General features: G+C 42.7%; 1 protein-coding gene across 2 annotated transcripts; it reads left to right on the top strand.

Annotated features, from left to right (window-relative positions):
- The first annotated feature begins 30 nt into the window (after positions 1–30).
- SPRTN (SprT-like N-terminal domain) lies at positions 31–20021 on the top strand. 2 transcript variants are annotated; one of them, XM_002717370.6, is made up of 5 exons: positions 31–694; positions 1915–2014; positions 8971–9099; positions 15136–15403; positions 17673–20021. In XM_002717370.6, the coding sequence occupies exons 1-5, from the start codon at positions 474–476 to the stop codon at positions 18416–18418; spliced, it is 1464 nt and encodes a 487-aa protein (XP_002717416.2). In that variant the 5' UTR covers positions 31–473; the 3' UTR covers positions 18419–20021. The 2 variants fall into 2 exon arrangements, with proteins under 2 accessions (XP_002717416.2, XP_089167705.1); XM_089311579.1 differs by lacking the exon at positions 15136–15403.
- Positions 20022–20823: the final 802 nt, after the last annotated feature.

The raw sequence follows: 20823 nt of genomic DNA on the forward strand, positions 1-20823 counted from the left end.
GCGCAAGCGGCTGAGCGCAGACCGTACGACTGCGCAGGATTGCCCGCGAACTAGAGCGCACGCGCAGGAGGAGTTATTGCGGAAGCGGGGAGAGGGCGAGAGGGCGAGGCTTAAGTACTGCGCATGAGCAGAGCGTGACGTTTGGGTTTGAAGTTCCTGGTGAAGCGTAGACGCGTTAACTAGCTTCCTGTAACCGTCCTCGGGCCGAGCCCGGGGTTCTGCTCCAGTTTCGAGGTGTCACGGCTAGTTTCTTGTTTAAGCCCTAGAATCTTGCCGTCGGAGTTCGGAGCAAACTCGGTTCTGGTTCCTGTTCTCAGTTCCGTTTTCCCCGAGTTCTCGCGAGATTGGCAGAGCGACCCCGAGAGCAGCCCGAGAACCGGTATCCTAGGAGCTTGAAGCCTCTGAAACGTTTCTGCGGCCTGAGTCGGGAGTCAGCCTAACGCCAGTGAGCCCCGACTGGGATCCTGGCAGTGATGGATGAGGACCTGGTTTTGGCACTTCAGCTTCAGGAGGAGTGGAACTTGCAGGTTGCGGAGCGCGATGGCGCCCAGGAGCCCCTGTCGCTGGTAGACGCGTCCTGGGAGTTGGTGGACCCCACGCCGGATTTGCAGGCCCTGTTTGTGCAGTTCAACGACCGGTTCTTCTGGGGCCAGCTGGAGGCCGTGGAGGTGAAGTGGAGCTTGCGCATGACCCTGTGAGTCCCGAGCCCCGCGGGGGGAACCGAGGCGGAGGGGGCCGCACTTCTTGCCTGCCAGTCCCAGGGGAGTTAAACCAGAGCGTTTGGCTTTGGACGCTTGATGTGTTTATCTCTTCTTATCCAGTTCAAACAGCTAAGAAAGCTATGTAGCTCACGCCACTGTAGTTGGAATTAGAAAGAACATAATGAGGGGGAAAAAGACCAAAAGAAGAAGAAGAAGAAAAAAAAGACAACTCGCCCCACTGTAAAGTCACACGTTTCTAACCTTCCTGTGCTAGTGCTCTAGAAAACAAGAGGGACAAGCACTCAGATCTTTCCAGAAAGGCAGCTGAGGACGCAGAAAAACTGCCGAAGGCTGCGTGATGGCCTAGTTAACAAACCACCACTTGGTGTGGTGAGCTAGTGTTTTGGAATGGGGAGGGAGTTGAGGTCTCCATATTTCTCGACTCGGGAGCTCTTTGGCGATGCTTCTAAAAGGATCTCCTCTCTACACATGAAGTTTGAGAGCTGCTGATTTGAGTTGATAAGCTGCACATGATCAGAGTTAGTTTCAGTTACCACTTTGCCATGCCTCTTTTTCTGACCGAGAAAGACAGAGATTTTCCATTTGCTGGTTGTCTTCCTAAATATCCACAACAGGGGGTGGGGTGAGGTTGGGGGTGGGGAGGGGGTAGGCCAGATTGAATGCAAGAGCTAGGAACTCCATCTTGGTCTCCAACACAGGTGACAGACACTCAAGTAGTGGGGCCATCATCTGCTGTCTCCCAGGGGCATTAGCAGGCAGCTGGTCACTGAAGCAGGGCTGAACCTGCCGTGTCACAGTGCCTGCCCCCCACGGTTGTTTTTGATTTGATACAAAACAACCTACAGTAGGACAGATTAAGGTGTGATACAAAAATCATGTTTAAAGTACAAATCTCTTTCATATATGCTGCTGGACATCTGCTTGTTAACCACCACAAACTGATGATAGCTTGTGGGGGGAAGAGGCTTAGAGTAGAACAGGATTGTCCTGGTTGAGCTCTTGCATGCAGCCTGCAATGGAGTGGGAAGCCATTGCTCTTCATGAACAGAGATGAAGCACTACTGTCTGTTCCCAAAGAGGATATACTTTCCAGAAAGCTCTCTCCCAATAGAGTGTATAAAAATCTGTTTTGTTTCTCTTTTGTATGTCTGCTTGATAACTGTAACCCATTTTTGTGGTGGTTGTTTTCCAGGTGTGCTGGCATATGCAGCTATGAAGGAAGTGGTGGAATGTGTTCCATCCGTCTTAGTGAACCCCTTTTAAAGTTGAGACCAAGAAAGGATCTTGTAGAGGTATTCTTTGAGTAAACCTGATTCTTAGCTCAGTAATTTACAGATTCTTGTCACTGATTTAGATTGCTTTGAACTAACTTCTACATTTAAAAAGAAACATTTTTCTCATAGAATGCACTTGAGTTATGGGGCAAATAATAATGAGTACCTTCTACTTTTACAGTGCTTCAAAGTTAAGAAAGGATTTTAGGTATATTATCTCGTATCTTATTTAATCTTTATGATAGCCCTATGTGTTGTGATCTTCAATATTTAAAAAAGCTTTTTTTTTTTTTTGAAAGGCAGAGTTACAGAGAGAGGGAGAGAGAGATTGATTGATTGATCTTCCATCTACTGGTTTGCTCCCTAAATGACTGCAACAGCCAATGCTGGGCTAGTCCAAAGCCCAAAACTTGGAACTCCATTTGGGTGTCCCACATGGGTGGCAGGGGCCCAGGCATTTGGACCATCTTGCACTGCTTTCCCAGGTACCTTACCAGGGAGCTGGATCAGAAGTGGAACAGTTGAGATTCAGACTGGTGCTGCTGTGGAATGCTGGTGTCACAGGCAGCAAGTTTACCTGCTGTGCCGCAGTGCCGACCCCATCTTCATTTTAAATGAGGAAGTGAAGGTTTAGAGGCGTTAAGTAATTTGTTTAAGTTCCATATTTAGATGCAGAGAACCGCCCAGAATCCAGGTTTTCCCATTGAGACACAAAATTTTTCATTATCCTCTGTTAAGTCACCATGTTGCTGAGTTGGCAGCTGAAGTCAGCCGGAGGGCACACTTCATATCTAGGGCTGTGATCACTCTTGCTAGCAAAACAGAGCAGAAGGACCACTGTGCTTACTTTAGGCATCTACTAAACATAACTTAGTTTGGATTAGGCAGACACCCAGTGTGCTCCTAGTGGGATTTGTCCTGCTGCAGTGATATCCCTTGGGAAATCTACACAAAAGAGCCTGGAGTGGTAAATATGTTAAACATAAACGTGCCTGGAAATCCTGAAGGGTGCTGTTTTTAAGCATAGTAAAAGGTAATAGGTTTCACAGTATGGAAGTATTTAACACTACTGAATTAGTTACATAAAAAGGTTAATATGGTAAATTGTATATTATGTGTTTCTTTTTGGATCACATTTTGTGAAAAAAAAAATAAGTAGCTGCTAAATATAAAATGGCACAACAGAAATACTTGTTTAATGAAAAAGGAGGAATAAAGAACAAAGCCCAGATGACAAAGAGGAAAGTAGGCATAAACAATATCCATTGTTACATTAAATGTAAGCAAGCTAAACACTTCAGTTAAAGATATGGAATAACAAAAAGGTTGAGGGCTGTTGCTGTGGCATAGTGGGTTAAGTCTCCGCCTGCAGCACCAGCATCCCATATGGGCTCTGGTTCATGTCCTGGCTGCCCCACTTCCGATCCAGCTTCTTGCTAATGGCCTAGGAAAGCAGTGGAAGATGGCCCAAGTCCTTGGGCCCCTGCACCCACATGGGAGACTTGGGTGAAGGTCTTGGCTCCTGCATTCGGCCTGGCCCAGCCCTGGTTACTGTGGCTATTTGGGGAGTGAACTAGCGGATTGAAAATACCCCTCTCTGTAACTCTTGACTTTCAAATAAATAAATAAATCTTAAAGAATAAAAAAAAAGGTTGAACATCTCTAATCTGAAAATCCAAAATGTTCTAAAAATCCAAGACGTTTTTAGTACCAGCATGATGCTACAATGGAAAATTCCACACCTGACTTGATGCCACAGCAGAAACTCAAGTACCCTAAAAACAGCATGCAAAATTACCTTCAAGCTATATGTCATAAGGTATATATGAAACATAAATTAATTTTGTGTTTAGACTTAGCTACTATCCCCATGATGTCTCATTATGTAAGTGAAAATATTTCAAAATCCAAAATAGTTTTGGTCACAAGCATTCCAGATAAGGGATACTCACCTATATTAGATTAAAAGAGGCGTAATTATAGTAAAGATGTACACATGTTAAGAGAATGGAAAATTATGTCATCCAGACATTTTGCAACAGAAAGCTATTATGGCTATATTAATATCTGACTAAAAAGCGGCTGGTGTTGTGGCATAGCAGGTAAAGCCTCTACCTATGATGCCAGCATCCCATATAAGCGTCGGTTCATGTCCTGGCTGATCCACTTCCAATCCAGCTGCGTGCTAGTGGCCTGGGAAAAGCAGGGGAAGGTGGCCCAAATGCTTGAGCCTTTGCCATCCATGTGGGAGAACTGGAGGAAGCTCCTGGCTCCCGGCTTGTGGCCATCTGGGGAGTGAACCAGTGGATGGGAGATTCTCATTCTCTCTCTCTCTCTCTCTCTCTGTTTCTTCCTCTCTTTCTGTAACTCTGACTTTCAAATAAAATAAATATTAAAAAAAAAGACTAAAAAACCTCAAGGACACAAGTTTTAGTAGAAAGGGGACATTTTGTAATGATGAGAGTCTATTAAACAAAAATATGACTGTGAAAGGTAGTATAGTTTTAAATTCTTTGAAACATAAATTTGGAGGTGCAGAAACACAACTATTTTAGTAATTCAATAAGCAGAAAAAATAGTACACATAAAACAAACCAAAAGTTTGAACAGCATTATTAACCAAATAAGCCTTATAAGGTGCCCTAATTAGAAGACTATCTGTGTGATAAATGTCTATTAAATAAATTATTAAACATATGAGCTTTTTTTTTTTTTTTAAACTGCTGAATGGGAGGATTAGAAATGGGTGATAGTCCTGTCAGGGGAGCATTTCCTGTTGGCAGAAAGCCATAGTATCAGCCTGGTCAAGAACAGAGGAAGAATGTCTTGCAAATAGTTAATTGAATCATAATGAATGGGATTCAGAAAATGAAAAGAAGTCAAGATTTATAAATATAGATTTTATTAGTACTACCACCACTCTTACCACTCACTCTTCAGCACCTTTTGTGTGCCTGACTTTGAACTAGATTAATTGTAGCCGTTACCCTAGAGCAGGTAGGAACTTTTCCCATGTCTCATTCTTAATAAATAATAGATCCTTGGTTTAGGCTCTAGTCCCTGGCTCTAAAGGTCTTATTCTGTCCCCTGTATCACTCAGCCTTATAGCTGTTACTACTGATCATTAAAATCTGGAGAGCTGAGCCTTAAAGGACAGATTGGACTATGGACAAGAAGAGATGGTAGACTACTCATGGCAGAATGTAAGGGAGTTTTTTTTTTTTTTTTCCTTTTTTTAATATTATTTATTTAATTGAAAGTCAGAGTTACACACACAGTGAGAGAGAGAGAAGTCTTCTATCCAATGGTTCACTCCCCAGTTGGCTGCAACAGCTGAAGCCAGGAGCCAGGAGCTTCTTCCAGGTCTCCCACGTGGGTGCAGGGGCCCAAGGATTCAGGCCATCTTCTGCTGCCTTCCCATGCCATAGCAGAGAGCTGGATTGAAACTGAAGTAGCCGGGTCTTGAACCAGCGCCCATATGGAATGCCAGAGCTTCAGGCCAGGGCGTTAACTCGCTGTGCCACAGTGCTGGCCCCTGTAAGGGAATTTTATGAACAAAAGAGAACTCGTGACATATTTACGACCAGAAATTGTTGCCTTTGACCAGATAGAACATTAATGGGAGGCCGGCGCCGCGGCTCACTAGGCTAATCCTCCGCCTTGCAGCGCCGGCACACTGGGTTCTAGTCCCGGTCGGGGCGCCGGATTCTGTCCCGGTTGCCCCTCTTCCAGGCCAGCCCTCTGCTGTGGCCCGGGAGTGCAGTGGAGGATGGCCCAGGTGCTTGGGCCCTGCACCCCATGGGAGACCAGGAAAAGCACCTGGCTCCTGGCTCCTGCCATCGGATCAGCGCGGTGCGCCGGCCGCAGCGCGCTGGCCACGGCGGCCATTGGAGGGTGAACCAACGGCAAAAGGAAGACCTTTCTCTCTGTCTCTCTCTCTCACTGTCCACTCTGCCTGTCAAAAAAAAAAAAAAAAAAAAAACAAACATTAATGGGAAACAAGTATGTTGGGACCACGTTATAGAGCTTGACTTTAGTTAAATGTGGAAAGCAGTAGGTATGTAAAGCTAGAAATGTTTTGTATGGTGTCATGTATGATTTTCAAAATGTGTTAAATGTTTAACTGAACACAAAATCAGCACCCTAAATTCGTTTCTTCTTTATAAGAAAATTGTCAGTGTTTTAAAAGGTTGGGAAAGTTTTGAAATGTAGAGTGGCCTTTGTTGAGTACATATCTTTTGAATAGAATGTCATTTACTTGAAAAATAAAGTTCTTTTTAAGAAATACAATTAGGGCCGGTGCTGTGGCTCAATAGGCTAATCCTCCGCCTGTGGCACCGGCACACCAGGTTCTAGTCCCGGTCAGGGTGCCAGATTCTGTCCCGGTGGCTCCTCTTGCAGTCTAGCTCTCTGCGTGGCCCAGGAAGGCAGTGGCAGATGGCCCAAGTCCTTGGGCCCTGCACCCACATGGGAGACCAGGAGGAAGCACCTGGCTCCTGGCCTCGGATCAGCAGCCGCGGTGGCCATTGGAGGGTGAACCAACAGTAAAGGAAGACCTTTCCCTCTGTCTCTCTCTCTCTCACTGTCCACTCTGCCTGTCAAAAAAAAAAAATAATAATAATACAGTTAATAATTTTAAAAGGGACATTTTCATAATGACCATGATAAAATGTGTAATTTTCCCCATTTTTCTGTTCAACCTAATTTTATAAGACTAAAATTCATTATTGCAAGTCTAGTTCTTCTATGAAAATTATGCTTTAAAAATTCTGGAAGATTTTGAAGAAAGTATGCTTTTGAAGATTTTTATGATTTTTAGTTTTTCAAAAAAGCATATTTGTATTTTTTAGAGCAAAAAGGCTTAGTAATCCTGAATGCTTTCTAAAATTTTGCACATAAACTTCTCTATCCTTGAAGTGAAATAAACAGTAGGTTTTATTGTGTGTTTAAAATTTTACATGAATTGAAACCCTAAGACTAGAATCTTGTTCTGTGCTTGTCCTTCTCTGTCCTGAGCTCCCTGCCTACCATAGGAACTATCATTAGATCCTTAACTTTTTCTTTCATTTCTCTGTTTTACAAATACTTCCATTCATTTACTATTCCCCTCTACCACACACTATATATATAAAAGATTTATTAATTTATTTGAAAGGCAGAGAGAGAGAGAGAGAGAGATCTTCCATCTGCTGGTTCTCTCCTCAGAGAGAAGTTGTTGCCGGGAGTTGTGCTGATCTGAAGCCAGGAGCCAGGAGCTTCATCCGGGTCTCCCACGCAGGTGCAGGATCCTACTGCTTTTCCAGGCCATAGCAGAGAGCTGGATCAGAAGTAGAGCAGCAGCTGGGACTGGAACCAGCACCCTTATGTTATGCTGACACTGCAGATAGTGGCTTTACCTGCTACCCCACAGTACCGGCCCCCACACAATAAATTTTTTAAAGATTTATTTATTTGAAAGGCAGTTACAGAAAAAGAGGACACACACACACACACACATCATCCATTTACTGTTTCACTCTCCAAATGGCCACAACAGCTGGAGCTGGGCTGGTCCGAAGCCAGGAGCTTCTTCTGGTCTACCATGTGGGTAAAGGGGCCCTAGCATTTGGGCTATCTTCTGCTTTCCCAGGGACATTGTCAGGGAGCTGGATCAAAAGTTGAGCAGCCAGGACACAAACTGGTGTCTGTATAGAATACTGGCATCACAGGCGGTGGCTTTACCCACTATACCACCCACTACACCAAATGCCAGCCCCTGTACTTTATCTTTTTCCTAAACTTTGGAATTTCCTCCAAATAATCTCTTAGAACTTTTCGGTTTTTTTGGCTGCATAGAATTCCATCTTGTAGATGTACTATAGTGCATTCAACCGAGCTTCTGTTGCTAAACACTTGAGTTATTTCTAATCTTTTGCCATTATAAACAGTGCCACAAAAAATATGCTTTGCATATATGACCTTTCATGCTAGTCTGGGTATTGCTGGCTCAAAGGATAAATGAATTTGTAATTTTGCTAGATACCACCGAATTCTCCACAGAGGGTGTACCATTTCACACTTTGCCAGCAAAGTATGGTGAAGTTTATTTTCTCTTAGCTTTACTAACAATGTCAAACTTTAGGAGTTTTGCCAATCTTGATAAGCAAGATATAGTATCCTAATAGACTTTTTTTTTTTTTTTTTTTTTTGACAGGCAGAGTTAGACAGTGAGAGAAAGAGAGAAAGGTCTTCCTTTTTCCATTGGTTCACCCCCCAAGTGGCCGCTACGGCCAGCGCGCTGCGCTGATCCGAAGCCAGGAGCCAGGTGCTTCCTCCTGGTCTCCCATGTGGCTGCAGGGCCCAAGCACTTGGGCCATCCTCCACTGCCTTCCCGGGCCACAGCAGAGAGCTGGATTGGAAGAGGAGCAACTGGGACAGAATCTGGTGCCCCAACTGGGACTAAAACCTGGGGTACTGGGGTTACAGGCGGAGGATTAACCAAGTGAGCTGCGGCGCCGGCCCTAATATACTGTTGATTCATATTTCTCTTATAAAAGAAGTTGAGCAGGTTTTCATATGTTTATGGGTCACTTATGCCTCGTGAACTCTGTAACCTTTGTCCATTTTAAAATGGAAGTGTTATTTCTCTTTTCTCATTAGGAACCCTTTATAATATTAGTAATTAATAACCTATGGTATGAATTACATGTATATTTTTCTGAGTTTCTCTTCATATTACTTAATAAATTTTTTCCTATCAGAATTATAAAGTTTTTGTTGTAGAATTCATTTATATTTTCTTCTGTGTTTTGATTAATAGAAGCCTTCCTGGACAAAGGAGTTCTTAACCTGGGAGCTACGAAGCTTCAGATGTTATGTGCAAAAGTTTTGAATGTGTGCTTACATAAGCTTTCTTGAAAGGTGGTTCATGTCTTTTGTCAGTTTGAGCCCGTGATCAAAATGTTCCATAACAAATTGATTGTTTTCTGTTTCAGACCCTCTTGCATGAAATGATACACGCCTATTTATTTGTGACTAATAATGATAAAGACCGGGAAGGACATGGTCCAGAGTTTTGTAAACATATGAATCGCATCAACCACCTGACTGGAGCCAATATAACGGTGTGTAAAGCCCTGTGTATTTATGATATTTAGTAGCTATTAATTCAGTAGCTCCTGAGATTTAATTTAAATATAGGAATAGCAAGAAACAAATATTGTGTTTGAGGATTTGCAGCAGTGAATGACAGTCCTAGAGTAGAAGATGCTGATTGTTTTGTCTAAGCTTACGTGGTAGAAGGGCAGCAGAGCAGCAGTGTCCCTGAGACCTCTGACTTCCTATAGGTCAACATTTAAAAAAAAATTAACTTATTTATTTGAAAGGCAGAGAGACAAATAGAGTTGTTGTCATTGTTTCACTCCCTAAATGCCTATAACAGCCAGGGCTGGGCCAAGCCACAGCCTGGAGCCTGGTACTCAATCCAGGTTTCCCACGTGGGTAGCAGGAACCCAGTTAAGCTATTACTGTTGTCTCCCAGGCAGCAGAGTCTGCATTAACAGAAAGCTGGCGTTAGGATTGGGATGTGGGAATTGACTCCTAAACACTCTGATATGGAAGGCAGGTGTTCCACCAGAGACTGACCTCTTAGGCCAAACACCTGCCCTGTAGGTCAACATTTTATGCATAGGTAATTCACGCCTGCAACACCTCTCCTCTGGAATGTTAAAAGGATCTCTGAGGTTATATTTGAGAGATTATAGATTTTTTTTTTTAAAAGATTTTATTTATTTTGGGAGGTAGAGTTACAGACAGAAAGGGAGAGAGAGAGAAAGGTCTTCATTCACTGGTTCACTCCCCAAACAACCTCAATGGCCAGAGCTGAGCTAATCTGAAGCCAGGTGCTTCTTCCCAGTCTCCCACTTGGGTGCAGGGCCATCTTCTGCTTTCCCAGGCCATAAAAAGAGCTGTATCGGAAGAGAAGCATGCAGGACACGAACTGATGCCCATTTGGGGTGCCGGTGCTTCAGGCAGAGGCTTAGCCCACTATGTCACAGCACAGCCTCTGTAGTTTCTTTCAGTCCATCCTATATTCTGGTAGTATTTCATGTGTCACTTCCTTCACCAGAAATCTTTTTCATTCATATCTCTGCATAGTATTGTAGCAGGTGGCAAAGCCTGGGTCAAAAAAGCATGAGCCGTCAGACTACTGGGGTTCAAATGCGCCTCCACTAATGATTAACCTTGTGAACTACTTAGCTCTTCTAGGTCTTATTTTACTCACATGGCAAATGGGGGGTGATAACAATACCTATGTATTGGAGCCTTGTGAGGAGAAAGAATTAGAGGAGAAACACATGCCAAACATTTTATCACAATTTCGGCACTAATTAAATAGTCATTTTTATTGTATTGATTTTATTAAATAATTATTAAATAATCATATTTTTCATATCCCCAACCCCAACTCTCCTGCTTGTGTCCTGTGTTTCTGTTTAACTGAATTTTTTACCTCCCTGCCCTTCTCATGTGTGACCCTTCCTTAAAGTGTGCTCTTTCTTCTAATTTGTATCACAGTGTCCTTCATCATTCCAGTGGGATGTAACTTCTCCCTCTTATCTCAACAGAGATATTAACCTTTCACAATGTTTATTTTACTTTTATAAAAGTAAACATCTTGAACACAGGCTAGCTTTTACTCTTTTTTATGCATATCTAGGTAAAGATGTAAAGTACCCTTCATGAGATTAGCAAGTATTAAATTGAACTGAGTAGAATATAAATTCCTACATAGATTAAATTCTGTGTGTGTGTGTGTGTGTTTTACAAAATTTTATTCATTTATTTGAGAGAGAGAGTTCTTGTCTACTGGTTTACTCCCTAAAGGATTACAATGCTTGAGGCAGGATCAGGGCCAAAGCTAGAAGCTGGGAATGCAATCCAGGTGTCCCACAAAGGTGGCAATTACTTGAGCCATTATCACTGTATCCTAGGGTCTATATTAGCAGGAAGTGGAGCGAGAAGCCAGAGGGGGGAGTCAACCCAGGCACTCCACTGTGGGATGTGGGCATCTTTGTTAGCCTAAATATCCACTCCCAGGTATTTCCTTTCTTTCAAAGACAGTAAAGGCAGTGTGATGGAAAATGAAAAGTTCTGGCATGGCATTGTGGCTTGGAGGGTTAAGCTGTCACCTGCCGTGCCAGCATGCCATAAGGGCACCAGTTTGAGTCCTGGCTGCTCCACTTCTGATCCAGTTCCCTGCCTGTATGCCTGGGAAAGCTGTGGAAGCTCGCGGCCATTTGGGGAATCTATCCGTTTTTGCTTTTCTAAGGACCTAGTTAATTATTAGTTACATGTTTCAATTATTTTTACACCAAAATAAACTCAATTCCATATTTTTACATGCACTTTTGGAAGTACTTTTTTTTTTTTAAAGATTTATTTATTTACTTGAAAGAGTTACACAGAGAGAAGAGAGGCAGAGAGAGAGAGAGAGAGAGGTCTTCCATCCGATGGTTCACTCCTCAATTGGCCTCAATGGCCGGAGCTGCGCTGATCCGAAGCTAGGAGCCAGGAGCTTCTTCCGGGTCTCCCACGTGGGTGCAAGGGCCCAAGGACTTGGGCCATTTTCTGTTGCTTTCCCAGGCCATAGCAGAGAGCTGGAGGGGAAGTAGAGCAGCTGGGTCTTGAACTGGCACCCACATGGGATGCTGGCGCTTTAGGCCAGGGCGTTAACCCGCTGCGCTGGCCCCTGGAAGTACTTTCTTATTTATTTATTTATTTGACAGACAGAGTTAGAAAGTGGGAGAGACAGAGAAAAGCCTTCCGTTGATTCACCCCCCAAATGGCCGCTACGGCCAGAGCTACGCTGATCCAAAGGCAGAAGCCAGATGTGTCCTCCTGGTCTCCCATATGGGTGCAGGGGCCCAAGCACCTGGGCCATCCTCCACTGCCCTCCTGGGCCACAGCAGAGAGCTGGACTGGAAGAGGAGCAACTGGGACTAGAACCGGTGCCCATATGGGATGCCAGTGCTGCAGGCGGAGGATTAACCAAGTGAGCCATGGCACCGGCCCTGAAAGTGCTTTCATAAATGACTTGATTAAACCCTGGTGTCTTTCCCATTGTTCAGTTGGAAGAGAATATACTCTTTTTTTTTTTTTTTTTTTTTTTTTTTTTTTTTGACAGGCAGAGTGGACAGTGAGAGAGAGACAGAGAGAAAGGTCTTCCTTTTGCCATTGGTTCACCCTCCAATGGCCGCCGCGGCCTGCGCGCTGCGGCTGGTGCACCGCGCTGATCCGATGGCAGGAGCCAGGTACTTCTCCTGGTCTCCCATGGGGTGCAGGGCCCAAGCACTTGGGCCATCCTCCACTGCACTCCCTGGCCACAGCAGAGAGCTGGCCTGGAAGAGGAGCAACCGGGACAGAATCCGGTGCCCTGACCGGGACTAGAACCCGGTGTGCCGGCGCCGCAAGGCAGAGGATTAGCCTAGTGAGCCGCGGCGCCGGCGAGAATATACTCTTTTATCTTGACTGTGTCTTTTTCTTAGGTTTTTACAGAGTGAGTACCCGTTGGTTCTACAAGTTACATCCTATTAGAACAAACTGCACAGGGAATCTGCTTTCACGCTATCAAGCAATGTTTTATTTTAGTGTCTACGTTGTTAAATAAAAGTCACATTCCCGGCCTGTAGGAGTTAGAAGAGTTGGAAGCAAAACAGATCCAATTCTCTGTCTTTGCTAATGGATTATTAAGTGACAGGTTCCGAACATAATGGAGAGGACAGTCCAACATAATCTCTTTGCCCCAAAACCTATGTCCCAGTACCTTCTGCATCTAAAATAAGGTGCAGTATTTGCATGCTTGTCAAGTAAAGTAATATTCTTGTTTCTGATAGAGAAATAATATACAACTGTCAATGGAGTTATAGAAAACTTAGCATTACCCTTTATTAGAAGGTAAAGGTCTTTGTTAGAAAAATACGTACACACAGATACTCCTTATTCTTATACAAATAGTGATGTGCCACTAAGAAGACAGAAGAAAAAGCGTATATAGGCACTTAGGATTGACAGTTTCTTTTTAAGAATTTGTTTTGTTTTGTTTTGAGTGGCAGAGAGAGTGAGTTCCCATGCATGTGCTGATTTCACTACCCAAGTCCCTGCAATAGCCAGGTCTATGCCAGGAGCTGGTAACACAATGCAGGTCTCCCATGTGAGTGGCAGGGACCTAACTTAAACTACTTGAGTGTCACCTGCTGCCTCCCAGCGTGCGCATTAGCAGGAATCTGGAATCAGAGGTGGAGCTGGCCCTCAGACCCGGGCACTCCCATCTGGGATGCAGGTGCAAGTGGCATCTTCCCTACTGATTCAGGTGCCTGCTCCAGGAGTAGCAGTCCGCAGTGCTGACTTTCTGTGTTGGAAGATCAAATCCTCTTTTCAAGTAGAACTGCTTTCTGCTTAGGATCTAAGTTAAGGTTTCATTTATAGGGTGAGTGGAAAGAATCCTGCTGAAGACTGAAAAGAATATTGCAAAGAATCTTTCATTTTACTCAGTGACTTTTCCTTCACTTGGCAAATACTTACTGAATACCTTCGCTGTGCCGAGCACTACAGTGTGTTGTTTTAGCACAAGGGCCACAAAAATGAAAACATTCAAATTCTGGAGAATTTTCAGTTTGGTAGGAGAGACACATCTCTGAATAGATAAAATGTTACCCCTAAAGTCTATCACAGAGTAGCCAAGAACTTCGAGAATGTGGAAAGCAAGCTTAGCAGAGGCGTCAATGGTTAGGATGCTTGTATTCTAGGGTCAAGCATTTACAGAAAATAGTTTATTATTATTTATTTGAAAGGCAGAGTTAGAGGAGGAAAGACAGAGACAGACAGACAGACACTGAGACTGTAATCGATCTGTCTTCCATCCTCTGGTTCACTCCACAAATGGCCGCAATGGCCAGAGCTTCTTCCGAGTCTCCCACGTCTCCCACGTGGGTGTAGGACACGAGCACTTGGGCCATCTTCCACTGCTTTCCCAGACACGTTGGTAGGGAGCTGGATCAGAAGTGGAGCAGGGATCTCGAATTGGCACCCATATGGGATGCTGGCATTGCAGGTGGAGGCTTAACCTGCTATACTACAATGCTGGCCCCCAGAACATTTTGGTATGGTTACTTATAGGGAAAATTTCAATTTATCAGTAACAATGATTCTTATGGTATTATATATATCAAATCTTTATTTTAATTGGTGTTAGTTTTAAAACTTCATTTCTGAGACAGTGTCTGTGGAAGGTTTTCATGGATTTTGTTCTCTCTCTTTTTTTTTTTAATTTATTTATTTATTTGAAAGTCAGAGTTAGAGAAGGAGAGGCAGAGAGAGAGGTCTTCCATCTGCTGGTACACTCCCCAGATGACCCAATGGCCGGAGTTGTATCAATGCGAAGCCAGGAATCAGAGCCTCTCCTGGGTCTTCCTACATGGGTGCAGGGCCCCAAGGACTTGGGCCAATCTCCACTGCTCTCCCAGGCTGCAGCAGAGAGCTGGATCGGAAGTGGAGCAACCGGGACTCGAACTGGCACCCATATGGGATACTGGCATTGCAGGCGGCAATATTTACCTGCTATGCCACAGTGCCGGCCTCTATTTTTTTTTTTTTTTATTTATTTTTGTTTATTTGAAGGACAGAGTTAGAGAGAGAGGTAGACAGAGAGAGAGGTCTTCCATCCGCTGATTCCATCTGCCCAGGGACTTAGGCTGTCTTCCATTGCTTTCCCAAATGCATTAGTAGGGAGCTGGATCAGAAGAGGAGCAGCTGGCTCTAGCCCATATGGGATGCTGGCACTTCAGGCCAGGGCTTTAACCCACTGCACCACAGCACCTGCCCCGTAGATTTTGTTTTTAAAAGCATTGTCCTCTAAGCTCATGAGTTTTTTTTTTTTTTTTTTTCACAGCTTAGGAAATATTACATTAATTGCTGTTATTTTCCATTAAGATGGATTTTTGAGCAATAGCCATTGTTTTTCCCAAATTAAAACTTTTCAGAAAGCTCTGGGAAATGGACAGTTTAATCTTCACCCCTGCCAAGACTGTTTATTTGCAATATTTCCTTAAAATTGTTAACTTGTACATTCATCATGTACTAAAACTCCTCTCTCAACCCAGGTATACCATACTTTTCACGATGAGGTGGATGAGTACCGGCGACATTGGTGGCGCTGCAATGGGCCATGTCAGTATGAAAAACCATATTATGGCTATGTTAAACGTGCTACTAACAGGGCGCCCTCTGCTCATGACTATTGGTGGGCCAAGCACCAGAAAACCTGTGGAGGCACTTATATAAAAATCAAGGAACCAGAGAACTACTCAAAGAAAGGCAGAGGAAAGATGAAACTAGGACAGCACCTGGAATCGGCAGGGGAGAATAAAGGTACTTTAATATTTTTCCAACTTTTCCATGATTATAGCTATAATGTAAAGAATTACTCTCCTTTAGGAACCAGTATTAAGATAAGCTTGGCTGGCGTCATGGCTCACTAGGCTAATCCTCTGCCTATGGTACCGGCACCCCTGGTTCTAGTCCCTGTCGGGGTGCCAGATTCTGTCCCGGTTGCTCCTCTTCCAGTCCAGCTCTCTGCTGTGGCCCTGGAGTGCAGTGGAGGATGGCCCAGGTCCTTGGGCCCTGCACCCGCATGGGAGACCAGAAGTACCTGGCTCCTGGATTTGGATCGTTACAGCGTGCCGGCCGTAGTGGCCACTTGAGGGGTGAACCAACGGAAAAAGGAAGACCTTTCTCTGTCTCTCTTTCTCTCACTAACTCTGCCTGTCCAAAAAAAAAAAAAAAAAAAAGATAAGCTTAAAGATTGTTCCTAGTATAGAAGGTTTTTTTTTTTTTTTTAAGATTTATTATTTATTTGAAAATCAGAATTACACAGAGGAGAGGCAGAGAGAGAGAAAGAGAGAGGTCTTTCATCCGATTGTTCACTCCCCAATTGGCTGCAATGGCCGAAGCTGCATCGATCCAAAGCCAGGAGCCAGGTGCTTCTTCTGGGTCACCTACGTGGGTGCAGGGGCCCAAGGACTTGGGCCATCTTCTACTGCTTTCCCAGGGTATAGAAGAGAGATGGACTGGAAGTGGAGCAGCCGGGACTCAAACTGGCGCTCATGTGGGATGCTGGCACTGCAGGTGGCAGCTTTACCCACTACACCACAGTGCCGGTCCCCCTTGAAGTTTTCAAGTGTAGACTTAAGAAAAAAAATTCCATTTTCCCTGAAATGATAATAGGAAGATATATTTCTCTCTATATAGAAATGAATAAAAGAAATTTTTCCATTGATAATATTTGAGGTAACGTCCCTTCTCCTATCTTAACTCAACTGAGTTATTAGAAAACAGACAGCAAAAGATTGTCAAATGAAAAATCAGTAATTCAAATAACAGTGCCTGAAGAGCAAGTCCTCACCACACCCCTTATCAGCTGGATTCTGAGTGACTTCCACCATTACTGTATGGGTGGAAAAGGGAAATGACATATTGAGAGGGGTTCAGAAAGTTCATGGAAAATGGAATTGGAAGACAATGAGAATTTTCTTTTTTACAAAATTTTTAATGAACATTAAAATTATACATATTTTTGGGATATTCTATACATCAACACTGTATAATGTCTAATCAAGGTAAACAATATTTCCTCAAATGTTTAACATTTATTTATGGTGAAAATATCGAAAAATCCTTTGTTATGGTCTTTTTTTTTTTTTTAAGAGGACAATTAGAATTTTCCATGAACTTTTTGAAGCTCTCTTTATATCCTGTGTTTTTAAATTAAATATTTTATTGTATTGATTTGAAAGAGTGATAGGGAGAGAGAAAGAGAACTTCACTGTTTCACTGCCTAAATGGCCATAATGGTTGAGTTTGGGCCAGGCTGAAGCCAGGACCCTGGAACTCCATCCACGTCTCCCATGTGGGTGGCAGGGGTCCAAGTACTTGGGCTATTTTCCACTGCTTTCTCAGGCACATTAGTAGAGAGCTGGATCAGAAGTGGAGCAGCTGAGACTTGAACCGGTTGCCCATATGGGATGCTGGCACCACAGACGGCAGCTTAACTCACTACTCCACAGTGCCAACTCCAGGATTCTTTATCTAAATATGAGATACATTAAAAAAAAAAAATGTTTATTTGAAAGGCAGAGTTACAGGGAGGCAGAGGCAGAGAGAGAGGAGAGATGTCTTCCATACACTGGTTCGCTCCCCGGATGGCTGCAGTGGCTGGAGCTGCGCCGATCTGAAGCCTGGAGCCAGGAGCTTCTTTTGGGTCTCTCACACAGGTGCAGGGGCCCAAGAACTTGGGCCCATCTTCTACTGCTTTCCCAGGCCATAGCAGACTGGATGAGCATCTGGGATTAGAACCGGTGCCCACATAGGATGTAGGCATTGTAGGTGGTGGCTTTACCCACTGTGTTACAGTGCTGGCCCAAGATATATTTTTTATCTTCTGTGTGTTTTTCAGAGCTTTGCCTTTTTTTTTTCTCTCTCTCTCTTAGAGCTTTGCTTTTGAAGATTGTCATTCTGCTGTTAATTGCTAATTATTCTATGGCTCAAGTTAAATAATATATTTTGGGAAAACTGTCCTTTTCACTTAATATTTACTGTTTCATTCTGAGTTGAAGAAAATTCTTATTTGCTTCTCTTGCAGATAAAACCAGTAGAGGTGAGGCACAGCGATTAATCCCTTTTAGTGGGAAAGGATATGTTCTAGGCAAAACAAGCAACTCACCTTCCTCTGGAAAGTTGATCTCTAATGCCTTCAATAAAACCCAAGGTTGTTTAAGTCAGGATCACTCAGGAAATGCCGTAAGACCAAACTCTAAACTTGAGGTAAAACTTGAACAGAATGGTTCAAATAAAAAATCTCATCTGATTTCCCCTGTTCTTAATGCCAGTCACCAAAGTGTTTTAAACAACTACTTTTTTAAAGTATCAGTTGCCAACCCAAAAGCTTTCAGAAAAGTGAATGGATCCCCAATAAAAAGCTTAACAGTTGGTGATGCCACTAAAAACTCAAGCTCTTCTAGTTCTCAAAGAATGGCTACATCTTCTAACATGCCCCTAAGAAATTCTTTAAAAGCCGTGGAGTCAGCATCTGTTACTGCATCCCAGGTTGTGAGTGGACCTGAAGATAAAGTCCCAAATAAACGACCCAGGCTAGAAGACAAGACTGTTTTTGACAATTTTTTTATCAAGAAAAGGAAAATACAAAGCGGTGGAAGCGATCAGAAGTGTAGTTCATCTCCTACAACCACAACTCAAAATTCCAGTAGTTCGTCCAGTCAGAGCAAAATGGTTAATTGTCCAGTTTGTCATAATGAAGTTTTGAATTCTGAAATTAATGAGCACTTGGACTGGTGCCTTGAAGATGACAGCATGAAAGTCAAAAACTGAAAAATCCTTGAAAGACGAGTGGGTCTCATGTACCACCTGTTTTACCTCACTAATGTACTGTGTCGGCCATTCAGGAAGTTCTGGTTAAGATAAGATTTGTAGGCTATAATTAGTTCACACAACCAGTATAAAATGTTCTATTTTACATATACATATGACAATATAATTAAAAATATTTTATCTCAAGGTGCTATAGTCACATTTGCCTTATGTATACGATAGCCTAGAGTTTGTTCTGTATAATTTTTACATACTTTTGCTCTTTCTTATTCTTAAAAGATTTTGAATCTGTTAAAGGATTTTGAATATCCTAAAAATATTCATGTGAAAAATTCTGTCAGATATTTGGTTAAATTGGATATTTATTAAGACTTTTTCCCTGAACTGATGTTAATCTTAGTGTCAGAATTACCTACTAAAACACAATCTACATTAGAAAATTTTTGTAGTTGTTTTAGGGTACTCAGGTTTTTTGTCTTTCTGCTTTTTGTTTTTATAAAATCTTAGCAGTTAAAGAATTTTATTTCTCTGTTCCACCTTTACTAAAAAGTGGTAGCAGATTTTAGGTTGAAGTAGATAAAGGAATATAGCAAAAATAATTAATGTTTCTTCTAGAATATTACTAGTAACAAATTGCCACTGTAGTTCTGTGAGGTTGGATTTCATACTGAGTTTAGCAAAGTGAGTGGTTAAAATTCAGGGCTGATAAGTAACTGGTATATATAGTTTCACAAAGTTGCCTCATTTATGTAACAGTGGAAAATTATCTGGAAACAGTATTAACAAACCTTAAGCCAAAAGTTTAGAGCATTACAAGAAAAGGAATGCCATTTGTACACTGAAAAATATGTTTTTGTTTTTAAAAATGTCCTTTTCCATGTTACAGCAAAAGGATGGAGATACTTTTATCGTTTTGCTTTTTGTCTCGTACAGCTCGTTGGCATACTCCCAGAGACCTCAGTTCACAAGTTTTCTGTTTAACTTTGTCACAGTATGATTTGTACATGGTAAGGTGCCCAACTCTGCAGTGACCACCTGTGTAACCAATACCCAAATCAAGTTAGAGAACATTTTTGTCACCACAGCTGTACCTGGTCCGTACCCATCACTCTCACCACTCTCAAAGATTACTACTATTTTCACCTATTACCCAAAGGCTCAGCCTGTTTTTGAACTTCATAAGGTAGTATCTGTGGTGCTATATGTAGCAGAAGTTCATTTTCATTACCCTATAATATTTGTCTGAATAGGCCAGAATTTTTTCATTCATTCTAATATTAATGGACATTTGAATTATTTTCAGTTTGGGGCTTCTATGAATAATGCTTCTAAGAACATTCTTACTCATTTCTCTTGGGTGTATACTCAGGAATGGAACCGCTAGCTTCAGTGAATAACTCTGCACTCCTGCCAGCAATGTGTGTGAGACTTTCAGTTCAGTATTCTTAACAGTTAGCATTTTCATTTTAGCCTCTCTGGTTGGATGTTTATAAGTTTTGATTTCTTAAAGCATGAAGTTAAAAATATTTAATAAATGTTTATAGTTAAATGGCTTCTAAAATATGTGTATTATGTTGAATAAATGCAGTTATACTTTCTCAAAGAATCGTTTTCTTTGAATCAATTTAACAGATTATATGCAGTTAAATTTCTGGGCCAAAACCACATAAAGGTCTGGGCTGTGAGGTAAATGAGGCAGTCTGTGTTCTCAAGGACTAGTCTTGCTGGGGCACGAGACCAAAGCGGGTTGATCTCAGTGCTGCCTGGTCAGTACTGTGGAGCAGGCGTCTGCCAGGAGCTTTGGGAAGCACCATGAGCATGCCCCCGTACTTCAGGGGAGGTTTCTGAGGAGACAACATCCAAGATGACTGTTCTACCCTGAGTCGTTAGCCTTGCTAAAAGAAGGGTAGAGCAGGCTTTGCAAAGAGGAAGTCAACTAGCACACCCTACTGGAGGAACTAGGAGCTGTTCCAAATGAATAGGGTATAAAGGATGAAGGGCAGAAAGGCCCAAGGAGAAAGGCTGCAGATAGGACCTATCTAGCTAAGTAGAATTTTGAAGGCAGGGACCAAACCTACGATGCTTCCCACTTTATGTCCAGCATGTGTAATGCCAAATATTAAGCATCTGTTGATCAGGTGGGGCTTGAAAAGTCTTGCAAGCAAGCCAGGGGCGTGTTGAGAAGTGGTTTCAGTGGGTTCCTCTTGGATGGAGGCAACAGAGATGGGATGGGAGGGATCTAGAGGGTGAGTTTGGGAAACAGGCTGTACAGTCAGAAGTTGGTGTCAGGCCCTAGAGGATGATGAACATAGCAATTAGCTGGCAAGACTGCAAATTTGAAATTACATGAGCATTTACTTAATCTGTATTGAAAACTTGTGAAAAAATTTGCACCCTAAGGATTG

The sequence above is a fragment of the Oryctolagus cuniculus genome, chromosome 13 (genome assembly GCF_051225735.1).
Source record: "Oryctolagus cuniculus isolate XC-2025 breed Fujian yellow rabbit chromosome 13, ASM5122573v1, whole genome shotgun sequence".
Classification (NCBI taxonomy): domain Eukaryota; kingdom Metazoa; phylum Chordata; class Mammalia; order Lagomorpha; family Leporidae; genus Oryctolagus; species Oryctolagus cuniculus.

Coding starts and splice junctions, on each gene's coding strand:
- SPRTN (XM_002717370.6), top strand. CDS start 474: ATGGATGAGGACCTGGTTTTGGCACTTCAGCTTCAGGAGGAGTGGAAC. Junction 9,100..15,135: donor TGACTGGAGCCAATATAACG/GTGTGTAAAGCC, acceptor CTCTCAACCCAG/GTATACCATACTTTTCACGA. Junction 15,404..17,672: donor ATCGGCAGGGGAGAATAAAG/GTACTTTAATAT, acceptor CTTCTCTTGCAG/ATAAAACCAGTAGAGGTGAG.